The sequence below is a fragment of the Vanellus vanellus genome (assembly GCF_965231255.1).
Source record: "Vanellus vanellus genome assembly, chromosome: 24".
In the NCBI taxonomy this organism is placed as follows: Eukaryota; Metazoa; Chordata; class Aves; order Charadriiformes; family Charadriidae; genus Vanellus; species Vanellus vanellus.
In genome coordinates, this window is record NC_138929.1 from 420,982 (window position 1) to 439,794 (window position 18,813).

At 49.2% G+C, this 18,813-nt stretch overlaps 3 protein-coding genes across 3 annotated transcripts; 1 reads left to right on the top strand and 2 right to left on the bottom strand.

The window, feature by feature from the left end:
• Positions 1–3,041: 3,041 nt before the first annotated feature.
• PSME3 (proteasome activator subunit 3) lies at positions 3,042–9,588 on the bottom strand. Its single transcript, XM_082495147.1, has 11 exons — positions 9,472–9,588; positions 8,848–8,880; positions 8,455–8,517; positions 7,847–7,951; positions 7,493–7,541; positions 6,750–6,862; positions 6,145–6,213; positions 5,846–5,913; positions 5,639–5,693; positions 5,296–5,382; positions 3,042–4,789 (listed from the first exon to the last, which is right to left on the bottom strand). Exons 1-11 carry the CDS (start codon positions 9,511–9,513, stop codon positions 4,709–4,711), a joined length of 765 nt encoding a protein of 254 aa, XP_082351273.1. The 5' UTR covers positions 9,514–9,588; the 3' UTR covers positions 3,042–4,708.
• A 206-nt stretch (positions 9,589–9,794) lies between these two features.
• BECN1 (beclin 1) lies at positions 9,795–14,741 on the top strand. Its single transcript, XM_082494785.1, has 11 exons — positions 9,795–9,977; positions 10,066–10,133; positions 10,231–10,289; positions 10,650–10,740; positions 11,007–11,143; positions 11,666–11,860; positions 12,080–12,226; positions 12,769–12,918; positions 13,004–13,064; positions 13,490–13,632; positions 13,985–14,741. Exons 1-11 carry the CDS (start codon positions 9,851–9,853, stop codon positions 14,151–14,153), a joined length of 1,347 nt encoding a protein of 448 aa, XP_082350911.1. The 5' UTR covers positions 9,795–9,850; the 3' UTR covers positions 14,154–14,741.
• A 667-nt stretch (positions 14,742–15,408) lies between these two features.
• CNTD1 (cyclin N-terminal domain containing 1) lies at positions 15,409–18,786 on the bottom strand. Its single transcript, XM_082494786.1, has 7 exons — positions 18,562–18,786; positions 18,386–18,461; positions 17,975–18,149; positions 17,332–17,494; positions 16,718–16,862; positions 16,224–16,320; positions 15,409–15,591 (listed from the first exon to the last, which is right to left on the bottom strand). The coding sequence occupies exons 1-7, from the start codon at positions 18,731–18,733 to the stop codon at positions 15,430–15,432; spliced, it is 990 nt and encodes a 329-aa protein (XP_082350912.1). The 5' UTR covers positions 18,734–18,786; the 3' UTR covers positions 15,409–15,429.
• Between the last annotated feature and the right edge of the window lie 27 nt (positions 18,787–18,813).

Genomic DNA, 18,813 nt, shown 5'->3' on the forward strand with positions numbered 1-18,813 from the left:
CACCACCACTGGCAGCCTCAGCCTTCTTTAGCCCAGGCTGCAGCTGTGCCAGCTGGGGACAGCCACGTCCACCCCATGCCAGTACGCATCATCTCTGCCACACTGGCCGCCAGGCCAGCAGAGCCACAGCAGTCAATTCGCGTGGCCGCTGAGCCAAAAAGAGAGGTTCACTCTGTGGCACAGACACAAGCAATGGGGAGAGACAGGAGAGATGAGAAGAGGGTCTGGGCTACATGGGATGCCACAGCTACAGGTTTCAGAGGTGCCCTGCTCTCATCAACCTTCAACTGGCCACCAGCGGCAGAATCAGATGCCTCCGAGTAGCCCCAAACTAAGCAAAGAAGGGCTGACTTCCAAGTCAGTCTTTCAATCCATGGAGTCAACAAGGCTTCGAGGATTACTTGAGGTTAGGCTTGAAAGAAAAATTCACTTTTGGTGTAAGCCTAAAACATGATATCCACTTCATGCAGAGTGCAGAGAGAAAGCGCTGCTGCCCCAGTTAAGGTTTAGAGGAGAGCCAGGACGTACCTCCTGCCTCCCAGGAATCCAACATGCACCTGAACAACTGAGCTGAGACCACTGCACGCACTATGCTCACATTGATATTTCTTTTTAAAAAGTACAAAACCAGCAGAGCATTGACTTTGCCTCTTGGTTTTGCATCCCAAGTCCCTAAAAGTCAAGGCATAGGCTGCAATTACAGATGGTCATTTTCTAAGCAGCACAGCAGTAGTTTAAGAGAACTGGACAAACTCCACAGGCCTTACTGCCCCACAAATCACAACTCAAGCCTGCAGCTTGCCTGGGAAATGCATGAAAATAAAGGGTGGGAGCACTCAGCTCTGTGCATGTCGGGTGTTTGGGGAAAAAAGAGAAACCCTAACCTGTAATGACATCCTCACAACAAACCAACCCACAGCACACACCCCAGCCCTGCAGGATACACGTTACAAACGAAACTTTCTGCGCTGCCTCTGCTCTGCTACAGGATGTGTCCCATGGATGCCATGTCAAATACCACCTTACTTAATACTGTCCATTTCTGCTGTACTTTTCAAGCTGAGGACTTTTAAAGCCTACTACAAGCAGCACAAGAATCAGCCTGTGCTTTCTGGGAGCTCCGTTTCAGAATAAACAGAACAGCACTAAATCCATCTCCATCTTGCAGTAGAAGTTTCAGGAAGCAGAGTAATTAACTGAGCCCGCAGAGCCAGGAAACCTGTGTCAATACCTTACTGATGAAAAGCGATCAGGATCTTTAAGGGCCACACATATCACTGAATTGCTTGTGCACCTCCTACAAAAGAAGCCTGAAGCAGCTTAAAGCTAACCTAGAATTTAAAAAAATTACATGTCTCACTAAGAGCAGCACAACTTGTTTATGACCTGTTTGGTGCACATACCTCTTCCCACATCTCAGCTCTCCAGTCTGATTAGCTCATCACTCTGTCCCGCACCTAATATGGAGAATTCACATCCTACCAACGTTTATTTTGGCTACATGGTTGCTTTTAGATAGTGCCCATTGGAACATCTTATATTTGTTAAATTGCCCGCGTCTCCCATACAAAGCAAGGAAGAGAGGAGTTTGCTGGTTTTTGCTCGCACAGAAAGGTAGAGGTGGCAAAAAATAGCCTCTGAAATTTATAGTAACCAAAACCAGAGACAGACAGCTTTGGCTCAGGGAGCCTGAGTCAGTGACTGCCAGACAGCTTGGTAGAGTACGGCACAGAAACCCCTGCCAACACTCCCGACACGGGCAAGGCTTAAGCGCACCCCCAGCCAGTCCTCTGCCTTCGGGAACCACCACTCCCATTCTCTCATCTCAGGGGCTCAGCTTATGTAAAGTAGAAGGGTGGAAACTGCCCGACCCTTACCCATGCTGGCTGCACTTCTGGCAGCGTTTGCATCTGCACACAACTGCTGTGCCTTTATTCTCCTCTCAAAGTTTTAACAGTCACTGCATACAAGCTGGGATGTCTCAAGAACCTGTGACAGCACACCGCCGCTTCTCCTGGAGAGCAAAGCAGAAAACACTGCACGGAGACTGAGGGGCGAAGATCACAGACAGCAAACCCTCCTCTGCTCCCGTGGGGGAACCACGCTCCCCGCCAACACCACCGTGCCGGGTGCTCCGTCCTTCCCCAGCACTGCTGGCGCAGACCTCCCGGGGTTCAGTTTCTTCTGAGAGACCCCCCGTGCTGCACCACACCGAATCCCACCAGCGCGTTCTCCCCCGGAGCTCTGCCTCCAGCCGCTCGGACCCCGCCTTCCCCGCCGGAGTCTCGGGCACCGGCCGGACTCGCAGCGGGGCGGGCGGCGGGGAGCGGCTGTCCGCCGGCGGCTGAGGATGCCGAGCCGGAGGTGCCGGGCCGGAGCCCCGGTCCGCGGCTGCCGGTGGCGGGCACGGGCCCCCCCTAGCGGCGACCGTCCGGGCAGGGCGGCCAAGCCCCGGCCCCGCGGGGGGACAGGAGCGCCACGGGGGAGGTCTCTGCACCGCCGGCGGTGGGGCAGCAGGGACGGAGGAAGCAGCAGCACAACAGGGAGAGCAGAGCCCGCTCTGGCTGAGGCACCGCGGGGCGGCCGGACTCTCCTTCCGTACCGCCTGCGCAGAACAGCCGAGAGGGTAACGGACCACCCACCAAACACGCACCAGGTACGGCATCCAGGCACCTGCCCCAGGACGGCGCAGCAGATGCTGCTTGGCAGAGGTGCAGCAGCAGCCACAGAGCAGTCCGCGCTCTTCGAGAAACACCACGCAAGTCTCCTGCGTCTGTTTTAACCGAGATGGCCACAGTCCCGCACGCTGGGTTGAGAAGGGACAGGTCGCATCAAACCCAAGACTGTGGGCCTAACGTAAGGCGTGCTAAAGGAGTAGAAACAATCTACAAAGCAGTACATAGCAGTTTACAACACAGTCAAGAAGAGGAATGAGGAGAATGCAGGGAAGGAGCAACTGGATGTGAGAAAGGCAGGACCAGAACAGACATTGACACTGCGCAACCTAAGAGCTCAGTATCACAGACAAGGGGCTACCTTAAAAGAATTCCAAGTACCTTATTTTAATTCCTTGACATGGTAAAAGTTTACATACTTTCATCTGGCAAAGAGAGCCGAACAAATTAAAAGGAATCAATACAAAGAAACACAAGGGGAAGTGCTGCTTCCAGAGAGCAGCTAGAACGCAGTTGGTTTGTTACTGAATATTTATTAGCGGGAAGACTAAGAGTTGACTTACTACAAACAACAACAGAAGAGTTGATAGCAAGGGCCAGTGGCCCTCCACACTCTGGGCAAATCCCTGGGAAACCAGCAAGAGACAACATGGCTCTTAGATGTGGAAGCAGAAGAGACAAAAACAAAGTAAAAAAAAAAAAAAAAAAGAGGGGATAAAGTTCATTCCATTTGTCACTGTTGTTACAATGAGGTTAACACAACTATTAAGGCTACTGCACAATAAGAATATACGGGTGTAACAGCGAGACCCAGGAAACAGCGAGGTTCCTGAAACAAATGATTTAATGTTCCCTGAATAGGGGACTTAAGTAGAAATACTATAAATAAGAAAATTTTGGATCCTGCAGCGTTATGGGCCCACTTGCCACACACAAAAACTGACGCAACACAACCAGTCATTTCCAAAAGGGTTTGTAATGGACCATGAAATGTTCCGGTGCCTTAGTCACCAGGCACACAAGTGTGCCCTTTGCAGGGGAAACACTGTAAGGTCTGCAATGGTACCGGGTGGGTATCGGCCGTCCTCGCCCCCAGGCAGCGTCGCAGCTGGCCGGCTCTGCCCAGGCAGTGGGGAGCACTGCCAGGAGACAGCGGGTCTCAGTCTGACCATGTGCACAGACTATCAGGACTTTAGCATCAGACCTCCAGCCTCTCCCTTCTCTCAACCTGGGCAAAAGCACCTCATGCTGAAGGGGCACTAGGATGTATGTGAAGTTAAGTTGGTTTTAGCCAAGAAAGTGGTTCTAGTCAAATCGCAAACAAGAGCGGAAGCCACCTGAGCTCATGACCAGCCAGGAGAGCAACCAGCCCTAGTTTCAAGCACCACCTCGCGCTCTGCACTGATCTAACCAGAACTGACAAGACAGAGACAGATGGGGCAGGCTCTGCTGAGTCAGAAGAGAGCCAGAAAAGGAGTGCAGACCACTAAGCGGCACTGGAGCGTGGCTGCTGCCACCAGCCCAGAAGGGGCAGGTTGCCTTGTCTTTGCAGTGGGTCAGTGCAGAGCACTGGCAGCTACAGCCAGCAGTGAAGAGCGCAAGCTTCTCCACCGCTGCACCACCACCCGGGCTTGCTCTAGTGCTGAAGACTGTCTGCCCCATTCCCAGAGACCCCAGTGAAGCCTCCAGCCAAGAGATGGGACAGGATGAGGGCTTGGTCTCTAGTGTCATTCCTACTCTGGTAGGAAGAAAGGCGTGAAGGAATGTTCCTGACTGGCTGGTACTCTCACTCTGCAGTAGCCTCTAGGGCACCCCAAAGCAGCACGACCTTCTCACTACCAGTTACTAGAGGGAGGGAAAGCTCCTGAGACCTGAACAAAACCAATCACAAAACTAGGCGAGAATTTCTTTAGAGTTTAACTAAGAATGCGATACTATTTCCAGCCAGTTTCCCATCTCGATAGTCACGTAACAAACCAAGGCAATGACGGTCTTTAGTTGACTGAACAGTTCTCAAGTTCAAACGTTGACACTTAATAGAGGGTCTCAGCATTGCTGCTCCGAGGCCTCTTGATCTTCTCAATGTTTTTAAGGATCATGTCATGCAAAGTAACCTGCAAAAAGGGAGAAGAGGACTCAGACAAGGACAAAGTCATCCAGCTTTCACAATGAGCACTGGTTAAAACCGCAGCACAGCTCACCTTGGCACCACCCTCAACCCCTGCATGCAACCACACACCTAGTTAAGGTAAGGGCTTCTTTCAGCCAGGCTTTACAGAAGCCACTGCAGGTAATGCCAAAAAGAGAAGATTTCTTTACAGATCCCAGGAATGGCTTGTACCACATGAAGAGTTTAGGATCACAGGTTCCCACAGAGGTGGAAGGAGTATTTTGTGCTAGACTCCCATGAATGCTCAGTTGTAAACACTGGCATCTCAGGGAGATGGCAGGGAGGCAACAGTCAGCTCATCTCGTTAGAGCCAAAGCAGAGTGGGGAGGAGACAGGCTTCTTGCCAGGACTAGGTGTACTCATAGGGAGAAGGGAGAGCAGCAGCAGGGTCAAAAGTGCTCTCTCCACCGCTGTGCAAGGAGACAGTGCGAGTTCTGGTTTTTTACTTACATATTGATTCCTCAGCTCTGAAATGATCAGGCGCAGACTAATGTACTCCTTCTCATCGATCTCTGTCACTGTGCGGCGGTAGTCCTCCTACAGAGAGCAGACACACGGCTGAGTGGCCTGAGCTCAGCTGTGCCTCCCATACACCAAGTGAAGGTCCTACCTTTTACAAAGGAATCCCCCCTTCACTTGCTCTCCTCTAACGCAGATGTCCTACATCCTTGTATGAGCCCCCACTTTTACCCCCAGGACCCTCAGCTCAAAAAGGACAGTGAGCAAGTGGCCCAAAGAGTCCAAAAAAGCAGCAGCGTGTAACATGTAAATCTCCACTTCCCCGTTTACTTACCACATGAGGGTACTTAGCTATTTTGGAAACCAACTTTGCTCTTGTGATATAATATCTGGTAGGAAAAGGGAGAGACTAGAGGTCAGATAAATAGCATCAAGATTTTTTACAGGCCCAAGCTGCCCTAGAAAAGCTCCAGGACCTTCCCCAAGCACTTTACTTTTCCCAAGAGGATCCCACAGAAGAGGTCTGTTCTTGCATGCCTACCTAGAAATCTGGTCCAGGTAGGACGCTGCCTCACTCTCCACAGTTCGAAGCTCAGCAACTGTTTCCTCCTGCGGGGAAGACAAGGAAGCCATTAGCTTCATGCAACTGGCCTTCAGGACTCCGAAAGCAACACGTCTCAGCAGTGTCATGTCAAGCTCAGGTTTGGGTTTTAAAACCTAAACCAACCCCATGACTGCAGCTGCTGGATACCATCAAATGAAAGATTCAGAGGAACCTGAGATCCATGTCCCTGGAGCAGAGATGTCTCCCACAGCAGGACAGAGCCAGTGATGCCTTACCTGAATAGAAACACCAAAGTTGTTTCCATCTTCTATCCTGGGGATGAGAAGCTGCACCCACATTTTCACCTGCAGTTGAAAGATCACAGCACTGATCAATGGCAATATCTCCACAGAGACCTCTCTCAAAAGTTTTACCAAAATCCCCCCAGCACCCTGCCTTTGCCATACAGTTCGTGATAAACTCCTGCAGTTCCTTCATGCTCATGCAACACTTCCGAGGAGGTGATTTCCCATGTGGCTGGGACGCCACAGAAGCCAGCACAAACACAGCTTCCCATGGGAAGCTCTCCTGACTGTGCCACAGAAGCTCTCAGCAGGTGTCTGTGACTGTGCAAAAGGAGGGTGAAGAAAAGCCTCAGGGAAGGAGACTGCATAACAGACATCATTCTCCTTCAGGAGGTGAACTACAGAGCAACCCAAGGGCTCAGAAAGCATTATTTCCCTACATCTACCTCCCAGCCACTTTTAGACACTGTAATACGAATCCTGCCTTTCCTCATCTACAGAATACAGAGGGGCCGCTCCTTCCACTCACAGCAGCTTTGCCTCTCCAGGAACAAAAGCATCCTACTGTCTCCACTTGCTCCAGAGTTCATACCCACCGTATTACACTTCTCAATAAGCAGCCTGATTTCTGGTTTCACTTTCTCAATGATGTCCACCAGCTGCTGGTTGCTCTTCAGCATCCCATTGGGCATCATGAACACTTTGGTACCTAGCGGCAGAGGAGAAAAACACCTCGCATCCACAACGTGTAGGAACAGCTGCACCACGGGATCAGACTGAAGGTCCACCTGAGCGTCTTATCTCCCACAAAGGCTAGTAGTGGACACTGAGCCAGGCTATAGCTAACCTGTGGGGAAGGGGAAATTTGACATGGGATAACAGCAATTACCACAAAGGAAGGAACAGAGAAAACACGGAGCGGAGACAAGAGCTGAAGAAGCTCTAGGCTGCTGAGGCTGGGCACAAAGGATTTTCCTGATGCACGTGTATGAGCTGTTTCTGCCTCAGCTTAATCCAAAGCCTGGTATCTTCCTCCAGACAAGGAGAGCTTTCAGTACAGAGCCACAGGGAGATCAGCTGCCTCTGTCAAGGCCACACTCAAGCAAGTACTACTTATGACTATCAGAGAAGTCCTAATTGTGCTTCTAAGAGCTGGAACCTGACTCCTGCACAACAGAACGTCCGTAGGTCAGGCTCTGAGAAGTTGTGGGGACAGGCCTGCAGGAGCAGCAGCTGCTGTCAGGACAGGGCAAGTGGGGTTCACGTGATTTCATACCCCTAAGGCATGGCGCATGGTTCAGGGGGCAGGCAGCAACACAGGAGACTTGGGGACTCTTACCCTGAAAGGTCTCTTCACGGTCTTCCAGCTTCCTCTTTTTCATATTTGGCTAAAATATACAAAATGTTTTACTCACAAACTAGTCTTAAGCTATAACAGTGTTGCAAAGGAAATAAGAAAAACTTCAGTCTCTGCTATGCTCCTGGTTTCTACGCATCCTTCTTTAAAAACAAAGGAGGCCTGCAGAGCACAGCGTTACCTCCAGCAGACTTCCCAGGCTCGAGAGACCAATTCCTAAAGTCTTTGGGAGAGCCATAAACTGTTATTAAATAAGAATATCCTACTCCAGCACAGAGCAAGCCATGCAGTTTTAATTAACAGAAGCAGGGATCAAAGCCAAGAGAGTAACCTTACCCCATCCAGTCCATCGTGGCTGTTCGTGAGAAGAATTGGGTCAGGCACTGGGAGGTTCATGTCCGAATGGATCTGAGTGAGATCATGAATATTCAGGATAGGCTCCTGGAAAATAAAGCAGATTTACTATTTAATTATGAAGTAACAAATTCTGTCACACCAAACACAATGAGAAGACAAAAGGTTCAGACCTCCCTCTTATCCAGCCATAAAATAAGGATGAAATAAAAAAAAAAAAGTCTAACAATAGGCCTGTGACGAGACCTCCCTCCACCCAAGAACAGCGTGCCAGCTCTAGACTGTGATCAAAGCTATCAGCTGTCTGCAACACTAGAGTCCCTGTGAGACCGCAGCATCGTGAAGGACAGCCTGAAATTGCTGAATACGTAAGAAAGATAAATGTAGTGATCACACAAAGAAAACCGAAAAAGGAAGCACCCCCTCTAGAGCTAACAGCACTCAAATGCACACAAGCAACCAGCCACTGCTTCAGGCTTTTGTAACAAGGTGAAATACACAAGAAAACACAGAGGATGAGACCTGCCACATCACTTTCAACACCTAGCTTGAAAATGAAAAAAGGTACAGAGAAAAAAAATATACCTTACCTTAAGGAACCCATCGAGCTCTAGCAGCTTCTTTGGGAAAAAGTTTGCCACCAGGTCTTCAGCCTGAGAGAGAAAGAACAGACGACGATGTGAAACAACACTGTGAGGATCCTGCTAGCAGGCAAGAACACCAGGGAAACTAACTGTCCAAAGGCAGGAAACAGAAGAGAGCACAAGTTATGCTGGCTCCCAAGCGTGACGCTGAGCCAAGGTGAGAAGCTGCCAGGAGAGCCATGAGCCTGTGTAGCCTCACTCCGCTTGGGCACTGATGCTCTGAGCGCTGCTAAGCCTCCAGCAGACGCTCAAATCACAACCAGGTCTGTCAGAAAGATACAGCCGAATGGCCTCTCTCCTGCCCTACTGCGTTCTGGGCAGCGGCAGAGGGCCACTCACCTCGCTCGTGATCCGCTCCCTGAAGGAGTCAACCTGCAGAAGGAAAACCAAAGCAACAGTTCAGAGTCTCTCTCAAAAAGCAGAGCTCAGCTCAAGCCAAGCGGTGCTCCTGCGGCTGCGGAGCTCAGCGTCAGCCCGATCCCTCCAGGTGCAGCGCTCTGTCTGGACAGAACCGTCCGAGGGCCGGAGGAGCCGACAGACCGCGACCGGCAGGTGACGAGGACGCCAGGAGCGGCCCCCCGCCCGCCCCGCCGGGGCTCCAGAGCACGGGCCGCAAGTGCAGAGTCACGGCGGGGAAACCGACAACCGAGCAGCTCCCGCCCGCGGCGGGGAGGAAGAGCCACCGTGCCTGGGCCCGCGGCCCCGCTCCACCAGGGAACGGCCCGGGGGCGCCCGCAGAACGGCCCCGCCCCCGCCCTCCCGGCGCTCCGCCGGAGCCACCGTGCAGCGGCGGTCAGCCGCGGGGGCGGCGGGGGGGAGGGGCGGGGGAAGGGAAGGGCCGCGCTCGGCGGCCGCACGAGCAACGGCCGGGACGAAGCGGCGGGGCGGCCCCGAGGCCCGGCCCGGCGCCCGCCCACCCGCGGCGGCGGCGCGGGGGGGGGGGGGGGGGGGGAGGGGGCGCACCTTGAGCTTCACCTCCGGGTCCACCTTGAGCAGCGAGGCCATGGCGGCGGCGGGCGGGTCCGGGTCTCGCTCTGGCGCGGGGCCGCGCTACCGCCTGCCCCACCACCGGCGTCGCCGCCACCGGAACTGACCTCACGCTGCGCGCCCGCCAATGCCGCGCGCGCCCGCCGCCCGCGTGACACACAACTCGCGTCTCCCGGCCCGCCGCGCGCACGCGCCGCCGGGTCCTGGCCGCTCAACACGGCCCGCGCGGGGCGGGGCGAGAGGAAATGGCCGCCGCCGCCGCTCTCCCCTATACCCCTGCCAGGACCGTGTCCCGCCGCCTGCGTCACGTCCGTCGCGCGGCGATGGCGGGGCGGGCGTGGGGCTGAGCGGCGGCATGGAGGCGGCCCGGCCGGGTGCCTGCACCACGCAGGTCAGCTTCGTGTGTCAGCGCTGCAGCCAGCCGCTGAAGCTTGACACCTCCTTCAAGATCCTCGACCGCCTCACCATCCAGGAGCTCACCGGTACCGGGGACACGGGGGGCGCGGGCGGGGGGCCGGGGCCGAGGCCGAGGCGAGGGCCCGGCCCCGGGTGACGCCTCCTCTCCCGCAGCCCCGCTGCTGGCCGCCGCCCCTGTCCGGCCCGGGGACGTGCAGGAGGAAGAGAGCGCCCTGACGGAGGTACGGCGGGGTCGGGCGCGGCGGCGGGACTTCCCCCCCCCCTCCCCCCCCAGTCCCCCCGGGCCCACGTCGATGACGGTGTCTGCTTGCCCCACAGGAGGCCTTCGCGGAGCACCGGCAGGATGGCGTCTCCAGGCGGTTCATCCCGCCAGCCAGGTACGGCTCCCGCCTGCCGCCCTCCCCCCCCCCCCCCCCGCGGGGCGCCCCTTCTGCCTGGGGCTCCCGCCGGTGTTTGCGCGACCCCCCCGAGCCTCCCCCGGGGATCCCCACGGCCCTCGGGCTCCTCAGCAGGCGGTGGCACCTCCATTTGCATATATGTAAATGTACAGTATTTTAAACACTGCTCATTAGCTACGGGTTAACGCAAAAGGCTGTGCCGGCAGTGCGGTTCTGAAACGCAGATTGCCCACCCTTCCCCCTCCCCCGACTCCCAAACCGGACCTTGGTTCCCCTCTCGCACTGGGCCTGGCTCCCCACCGCCCTCAGCACTCAACTCTCAATAAAATTCCTTCCAAGAATGATGTCAACAGAAAGTGCCAACAGTTTCACACTCATTGGAGAGGCGTCAGATGGCGGCACGATGGAAAACCTCAGCCGGAGACTGAAGGCAAGTTTTACGTGAGCGGGTAAACTCAGATGCTTTTGAAGGGAGCATCAGTTTTTTTAGATGCTCTGCAAGGTCAGACTGCTGTTTCCCGTAGCGTTGGCCTTGCTGTGTTTTGGTGAGTAGTTCAGTAAAGTTGGCTTATTTTAAATCAAGATTTAACCTGGAAAAAATACTTTGCCAATTGAAGAAGTGCACACCTGTCTGTTGAAAACCAGCCGTCAGCTGCCTGTGGCTTCAGTGGAACTAACGGCGGGCTCTTCCTACAGGTCACCGGTGACCTCTTTGACATTATGTCCGGGCAGACAGATGTGGATCACCCTCTGTGTGAGGAATGCACAGACACTCTGCTAGACCAGCTAGACACGCAGCTGAACATCACAGAGAACGAGTGCCAGAACTACAAGTGAGTGACGCGGAGGTGACCTGAGGCCAAGTTGCTCAAGCATGAAGCCTAGGGCAAGAATACAGCCTTGATCTGGCTTTCCCTGATCAGCAGGAGACATCCCTGACTGCAGCACTTTGTTTTCTTGGTCTGAATAAGACAAAAAAATTATTTTTGAGAATGCTTTTAAGAATCCTGTGGTACACAGCTTCGCCAGCTGGAGTCTGTGAGCCCATCACAACGACACCACCTGCCCACGGTGCCTGTGTGGCAGCATTCCAATGCGGGTGAGGGCTTCAGAGAGGTGGCTACTGACAGGCAGCAGCAATCCTCAGTCACCATCTCACTCCCCTGTTCTCCTGTGTGCATTTCTGACTCATGGCGCAGGATTGATACGGAGAGCTTGGGATTAACGAGAGGTGCACGTGGGATCAGAGCCCCTGTTTGCACTTCTGCTCGCGTGTGCAGGCTGTCACGGAACCAGGGACGGTTGGTGGGCGCTTCCAGGATCCCTGTGGTGGTAATCCTGTCACTCTCCTCTAGGAGATGTCTGGAGATACTGGAACAAATGAATGAGGATGATAAGGACAAACTGCAAACAGAACTGAAAGAACTTGCGCTGGAGGAAGAGCAACTGATTCAGGAGCTAGAGGATGTTGAGAAGAACCGCAAGATTGTTGCTGAAGACTTCGAGAGAGTGAGGGCAGAGGCAGAGCGGCTGGAGCAGGAAGAAGCTCAGTGAGTGAACAACAACTGCAGTTTATGTCAGGGATTTTAAATAATAAATAAATGAGATTATAACGTGGAGAAACCTGTAAATAATGTCCAAATGCAAGTGTCTCGTTCGTTGCCAAACTGAAGTTGGCCGGACCAAAAAACCCGAGTATATACCATGTGAGCGATCACTTTTCTGTAAAAGCCTGCACTTAGCATTTCTCGTCTTGCTTTTATTAAAAGGTATCAGAAAGAATACTGTGAATTCAAGAGGCAACAACTGGAGCTAGATGATGAGCTGAAAAGCGTGGACAACCAGATGCGCTATGCCCAGATGCAATTGGATAAATTAAAGAAAACCAACGTGTTCAATGCAACCTTTCACATCTGGTAATGTAGACACTGAATACTGCCTCAGGTCGCTACAAATCTGCAACGCAGGACCAGTTAAGTAATACTGCATTTGAGAGGAAAGGTGCTAGCCAAGTCATAGTTACCCCACAACAAAGCAACTGGTCACGGCTCCCAACAGCGTCCGCTGAGAGAGGTTTGCAATGCTGTGCAGATGTCAGAGTAGACTGAAATGGCTCTTTCAGTAACCCCATTAACGAACGGGGACCTACTGTGCTAGCCAAGGGTAATGGTCTAATGTCAGGCTTTACAGAGCAGGTAGCTCAGGGGGGTTGGGTGTTTGGTTTTGTGGTTGTTTGTTGGTGGTTTTTTGTTTGGTTGTTTTTTTAAATTAACTCTGTCATAAAAAGAGAACAACTGGTTGGTATTTATATACACTTTTTAACTAGATCCCCCAAACCCTCCTTTTGCTTGGTTAGGAGTGTGCGCTCCGTACCTGTTAGTATGCGGCCCTTGTTTGGTTAGCATGCTGGAAGCTGTTCCTGCCCCAGTGTGCTTATTTATAATTCCTCTTATCACAGGCACAGTGGTCAGTTTGGCACAATAAATAACTTCAGACTTGGCCGTCTCCCCAGCGTTCCTGTAGAATGGAATGAGATCAATGCTGCCTGGGGCCAGACTGTGCTGTTGCTACATGCCCTGGCTAACAAAATGGGCCTGAAGTTTCAAAGGTATATGCAATATAATACACATTTCACTTATGACCCGGATAAAGACAGTTAGACTCATCTGCCAGTGAATTGTATCTCCTTTCAGATACCGTCTGGTACCATATGGCAACCACTCGTATTTAGAGTCCCTCACGGACAAATCAAAGGTAAGAGATCCTGCACAAATTGGAGGACGCTGACCTTGAATGCCACAGAGGTCGCGCTGGGGGCTGCAGAAGACAAACTCAGCTCCAGATGAATTCATGGTACAGGAGAGCTAGCTGCCCCAGCTTCTCCAACATAAAAATATCTCACTGAATATCCTATATCAAGCCGCTTGTTCCATCAGCACGTAGCATTAAAAATGACAGGACTCTTGAACTATGCACCGCAGCTGGCCAGAGGAAGGTAGCACCATTTGGGATGATTGCTGGTGATTAGGAACCTAAGCCTGCATGCAGCAGGCACTTGCCACAAAAAACATTTCTGAGTGCCCTATGACAAATTCAAGCTTTGCACAAGACTAAAGAGCTGCAGGGACCATATCTAAAATGGAGTGCTCGAGATGCCTGAAACGAAATTTCTTTTCCAGGAGCTCCCCTTGTACTGTTCTGGAGGCCTGAGGTTCTTCTGGGACAATAAGTTTGACCATGCAATGGTGGCTTTCCTGGACTGTGTGCAGCAATTTAAAGAGGAAGTGGAAAAAGGTGAAACTCGGTTTTGTTTGCCCTACAGGTGAGTGTTGCTGTATAACACGTCACATTAAGACCTTATATGCTGTCCTGCGCAGCGCTGCTAACTGCCCTCTGGACCAGTCCACAGCACTGCTTGCTGTTTCGGTCCTGTCCTTCTGGAATCATCCAGTGTTCTTTATAATGTGCAGGACTACCGCATTTGCGCTTGGTTTAATTGAAATTTAAAGCTAGTTCCTCAGTGAGGATCTGAGGCTTGCTACATTTCCTTTAGAAACAAAGTATTCTTACACAGAATAATACGAATGTCAGATTTAAATTTTAGTACTTGACGTCACATTGAGATTAAATGCTTGCAGTAGTAATGCACTAATAAAACTTTGTGTGTGATACAGGATGGACGTGGAGAAAGGAAAGATTGAAGATACAGGTGGCAGTGGTGGCTCTTACTCTATTAAAACACAATTTAACTCTGAGGAGCAATGGACAAAAGCACTAAAATTCATGTTAACTAACCTGAAGTGGGGTCTTGCCTGGGTCTCATCCCAATTCTATAACAAGTAACCATGTAAAGAACTCGTCCTGGCAGCTGTAGAGTGTCTGCGTTTCATTGGAGAAAGTCAAATTAAGATGTCTCTTAATATTAACCAGTACAAAACGTTTACAATACCAAAAATCCACAAGACACTTTATTTAAAATACAATTATTACAAGTAGTATATACAAAAGCAATATGTAAAGTTCTATCATTCAGCTGAATAGAATAAAAAAAAAATCAGCTGTTGAATAGATGCTAAACTGGTACTTTTGGGGTTTATAGATATGCACATAAATTACTGTCAAACTTCAAAACACCAGTGAGTTTGATTCAGCTTAACACACTGGTTAGAAAAGTGAAATGTTACAAACAGGGAATATCGTGAAGGAACTCGTGGAAGCTCTGCTTGGTCGTTAAAGGGTAACTACAGTTTGAAATAAAATAATTTCCAAGTCCTATCAGTACTTCTTTGTGCCACTGAACTTAATAACATTTGATACTGTTTAAAATACTGTTAGCTATGATGATATCAACTATTTGTAATACTTCCTGCAGCCTGTTCTTGCACAGAGTTGCACTGCGTAAATAATAAAACACTATTCTACACAAAGCGTGCTTTCATCTAGCATATGCCAGGCATAGCATAAACAGCCCCTGGCACTTACAGGGACGTGCTGAATAGGCACCTGCTGTCGCAACAGTTACATCACTTTCAAAATCGGTGGGATTCTGTCCTTTTCACAACGCTGGTCAACCAGCTGGCTTTCTTAGGGTACAAGCAAATGGGCTCTGAGCACTGGCAAAGAGGGAACACAGTAACAAGCAGCCTGGCTGCAGCAGGCTCCCTGAGACAATAATTAGTTTTTTAAAAAGCGGCAAGCGGAGAAAGAAAGTAAAGCCCTGTTTATAACAGCTGGGTGCACGAGCTGCTTCCAGCAATGCAGACTGCCAAGCAGAACACCACACGCATTAATACCTTTTCAAAACATGACTCTTCCTAGAATTTTCTCTTCATTCAAAGGAAACATATTCATAAAACAAAGCTTTTGGTGCTGAAAGAGGTATTTCTAAATGCTACTTGTTTCCTGCGTGCCTCCCTTCACAGCGCTAGTGCACTGCCTGAAAGGACAAGCTTTTCAAATTAACACCTAACAGAAAATGTTTCATAACAGCTGGTGTTCAAAACCAAAAGCAAAACTAAATTGCATTGGGTGCCCTCTGTAGTATCACAGAAGACAGACTATTATCAGCAGCGTAACAGTTTGCTACTGATACGCTAGCAGCTGGCCACAGAAGATAGTTCTATTTAAGAGGCATAATTCTGTTCTCTGGGGCTTTTGTTCCACAGTTCCTGTAGTGCTGCTTTGGAGTGGTACTGCCAACAATATGTTTCAGTAGTGCATAAGAAAATTCTAAGATACTTTGTGAAGTAATGCCAGTGATATAGTTCAAATGCTCCACAACCTTAAAAATATAATTAAGATACATACTTACAGTGCCTAAGAGACATTAGTTTACAGACATACCTCTTAAACCCTCCAAATCTAATGAGAATAGTGCTCCAGGGGTGCACTTCAACAAAAGTTGAAGGCTCTCAGTGTGTTTTTTTATTTGGTTGGGGTTTTGTTTGCTTGCTTGCTTGTTTTGGGTTGTTTTGTGTGTTGTTTTGTTGGTTTTGTGGTTTTTTTTTATTTTAATTTAATTGCTTCTACTAAAGAAGTAAAATGAAAAAGCTATTATCTGTAATGGGCTGTTTGTTATAGTATTCAGTAGCAGTTTGGGCAGACAGTTGTCCCATGGGATTGCTTCTCCACCTGTCAACAAAATAGTGCCTGGGGATCTGTTCTGACTGTAAAGAAGCTGAGACGTGAAGATAAGCTCACACTAGCGCAAGCTCAAGCCCTCCTGTGCAATTGCCCATGTACCCCCCTAATGCTCGTACAAAAGTACACACACTTCCTGCTAAAAAAACTGAAAGATGTCACCTCCTTCATGCTACTCCCAGTAGAGTCTACCTGTCTTCTTGCTGTGCTTAAACATAGAAAGTACCTTCACAATTTTACATGTCAAATTAATGTGTTTAGAAGCGACTGTACCTGCTTCCACTGCCCAGCGTTTAGTATGAACACGCTTGTGCTGATGATTCCAACAGCCAAGAGCATGAAATCTTCCTTTACGGTCAAAAACTTTGCTCTGCAGAAGTAAAAGTGCCTTCTGGTGTAAAATGATGCTAGTTTTACAGTTCAAAAAGCACCTACTTCTGTAATCGCTATACACCTTCGAACAGGTTAGCTTATTCAGTCAAAATAAAGTCTCATACCATTAACTTTAACTGACAGTGCTAAAGCTGGATTTTTACAATTAAGCCCAACACTTTCCTAGGTTGCCCCTAAAGCAAATGTGGTGAAGCACGTTCCTTTGAACAGGTATATTAGGATCAATAAACAATGCTGATAGCGCCCCAGATGAAGTTTTTTTAAAACATGCCCCGAAAATTGGCATTATGCTAATTATGCTAATATTTCTTAGGCTTTTTTAGGGTTTTAATTTCAACTCGTTATTTTAAGCAATAGTCATGTAAGCTACTTACACCTGCAGTTTGCTTGGTGTCGAATTTTCAATGGCAATCTTCAACAACGTGTCGTAGATGGTATCTCTTGTAAGATAGGAGAAGTCTAGTAGTTGCATACACATCTGATGTAATGGCTTTGCAGGAAGCAAGCAGCCGTTATGTCCTAGCACAGAGATCACACATAACTAGTCATACGTTTTGAGTCATTAAACTGGATTAGAAAGAAGTGTTAGTTACTGTAAGAGAGGGATGCAGATTTCTGGTGACAAGTGCCCTTTGTTTCTGAATGCCACAGGTCTTCCTCAATCTCAGTATAATTTCACCGATTCTGAAATTCAGGTTGTCAGACCCAGGCAAACAAAACGGTGAGTCATTGTAGAAAATGTGGCCTTCCACTAGCTTTGGGGGGTTTTAAATTCTTTTACTGAATGAGTCATGGCTGACTCCCCAACAACATTCATCAGATTCTATTAAGGACAAAGTTCTCATCTGAAAAGTAAAGCTCTGGACAACCTGAAAAGTTTCATGTGCCTTCACAGTATGCAAAAATCTGTAACATGAGACATTCTGGTTCAGATCAGTAATAACTGAATTAAAAATTCCTTCCCATTCTCTCCTATTAATACTTTTACCCAAAACCTCTAGAAGCAATTCCACATAAGCCAAAGGAGTTGACACGTTGATCTGGTAGTGCAAACTCTTTAAAACGGCAAGCTCCGACTCAAGCAATTCCTGTTTAGTGTATGAGTATTTTAAGGACTGTAGAAATTTTAAAGCTGTGTCACTGTTAACTATCTGAAGAGGAAAAAAAGAGACAAGTTATCTTCTAGGCAATAAAACACTTGCTAAGAACAAAGTACTTTCTTGCTTTACTCATCCCATTGAATTTAAGCATGAGCCACTGCAGCAGGGATACTGCCCAATAACCCAGCTGTCTAACTCGTCTTTTAAGCCAGCATGAGAAATCCAGCCCCAGCCTTCTTTCCTGAAAGCTTCCTCTGCTCCACAAACCTTCTCCAGACAGGTGTGAACCCTTTTGAGCCACACAATTTTCAGCAACAACGGGCAGAGTACTTTTTTCCCCAGTACCAGGAATATTTCTCAACAAGTTGTTACTCGATAAGTGATAATTAATCTGCCCTAAATGGTCTCTATTTCAATATCCTTTGCATTTCATTATCATTATTGTCTTTCAGAGAGAAAATCTATTTTTTAGGGGAGATTAATATACTACACTGCTAAAACACACTACATGAAAAGGTTTAGCTGCCTTACATTATAGTGCAAGGAAAGTTTACTTGCAAGCTGAATGCACGACACAAGTCGCAGGACAAATGTGTCACATATCTGATCTTTCAGAGAGCTCCAGCTGCTGCCTTGTCCGTGTTCACGGCTTTTAACGTTCTCTCTGGAGGACTTACAGGCTTGTTCTACTTGCTTGATCATAAACCTACAAAACCCACAATTGCTCAGAAAACAGTTCTGCTAAAAAGGAAGAAAAGCAATTCTGCATGTACTCAGAATATATGGATAGCTGTTAATTTGAAAGAAATGAGTAAAGAGACAAAGCTCTACACAGGCAAAAAAAACCCATTATACATTGTTTGAATGAGTGGTATAGAGCATATGCAGCATAACCATGTAAAAGAAACGAGAAATACACTGAACATTCAGGATAGTTATTACCTTTCAAGTAACTCTACCGCTTGGTACCTTGCAGATTGGTCCAAGTGCCATTTTTCAGACAAAAGGAATATAAATTCTGCAAAAAAGAGCAACAGTCATTCACTTGAGTCAATTGAAGCTAATTATACAGCTGTTAACCATCTCAGGAGTTAGCTGCAGTTGATAAAGAGTCTCACCCACTGTCTGTGTCTCTTTGAAGCATCCAGCCTGATCCGACAGTTCGCTCAGGGACTGTTCATTTTCTGTGGCCAACTGGATCAGCGTATCCTCAATAATTTCAGGAGTGACCTCACCAAAGATGGGGCCTGGGTCGCAGCACCGGGATGCTGCTCGCACCTGGGACCCCATTTAGCAGTTTAGGTCTGAGACCTTAAGGACAATAATTATTTCAACAGCACCACAGTGCTCCGTCACCGCTGGTGGGAAAG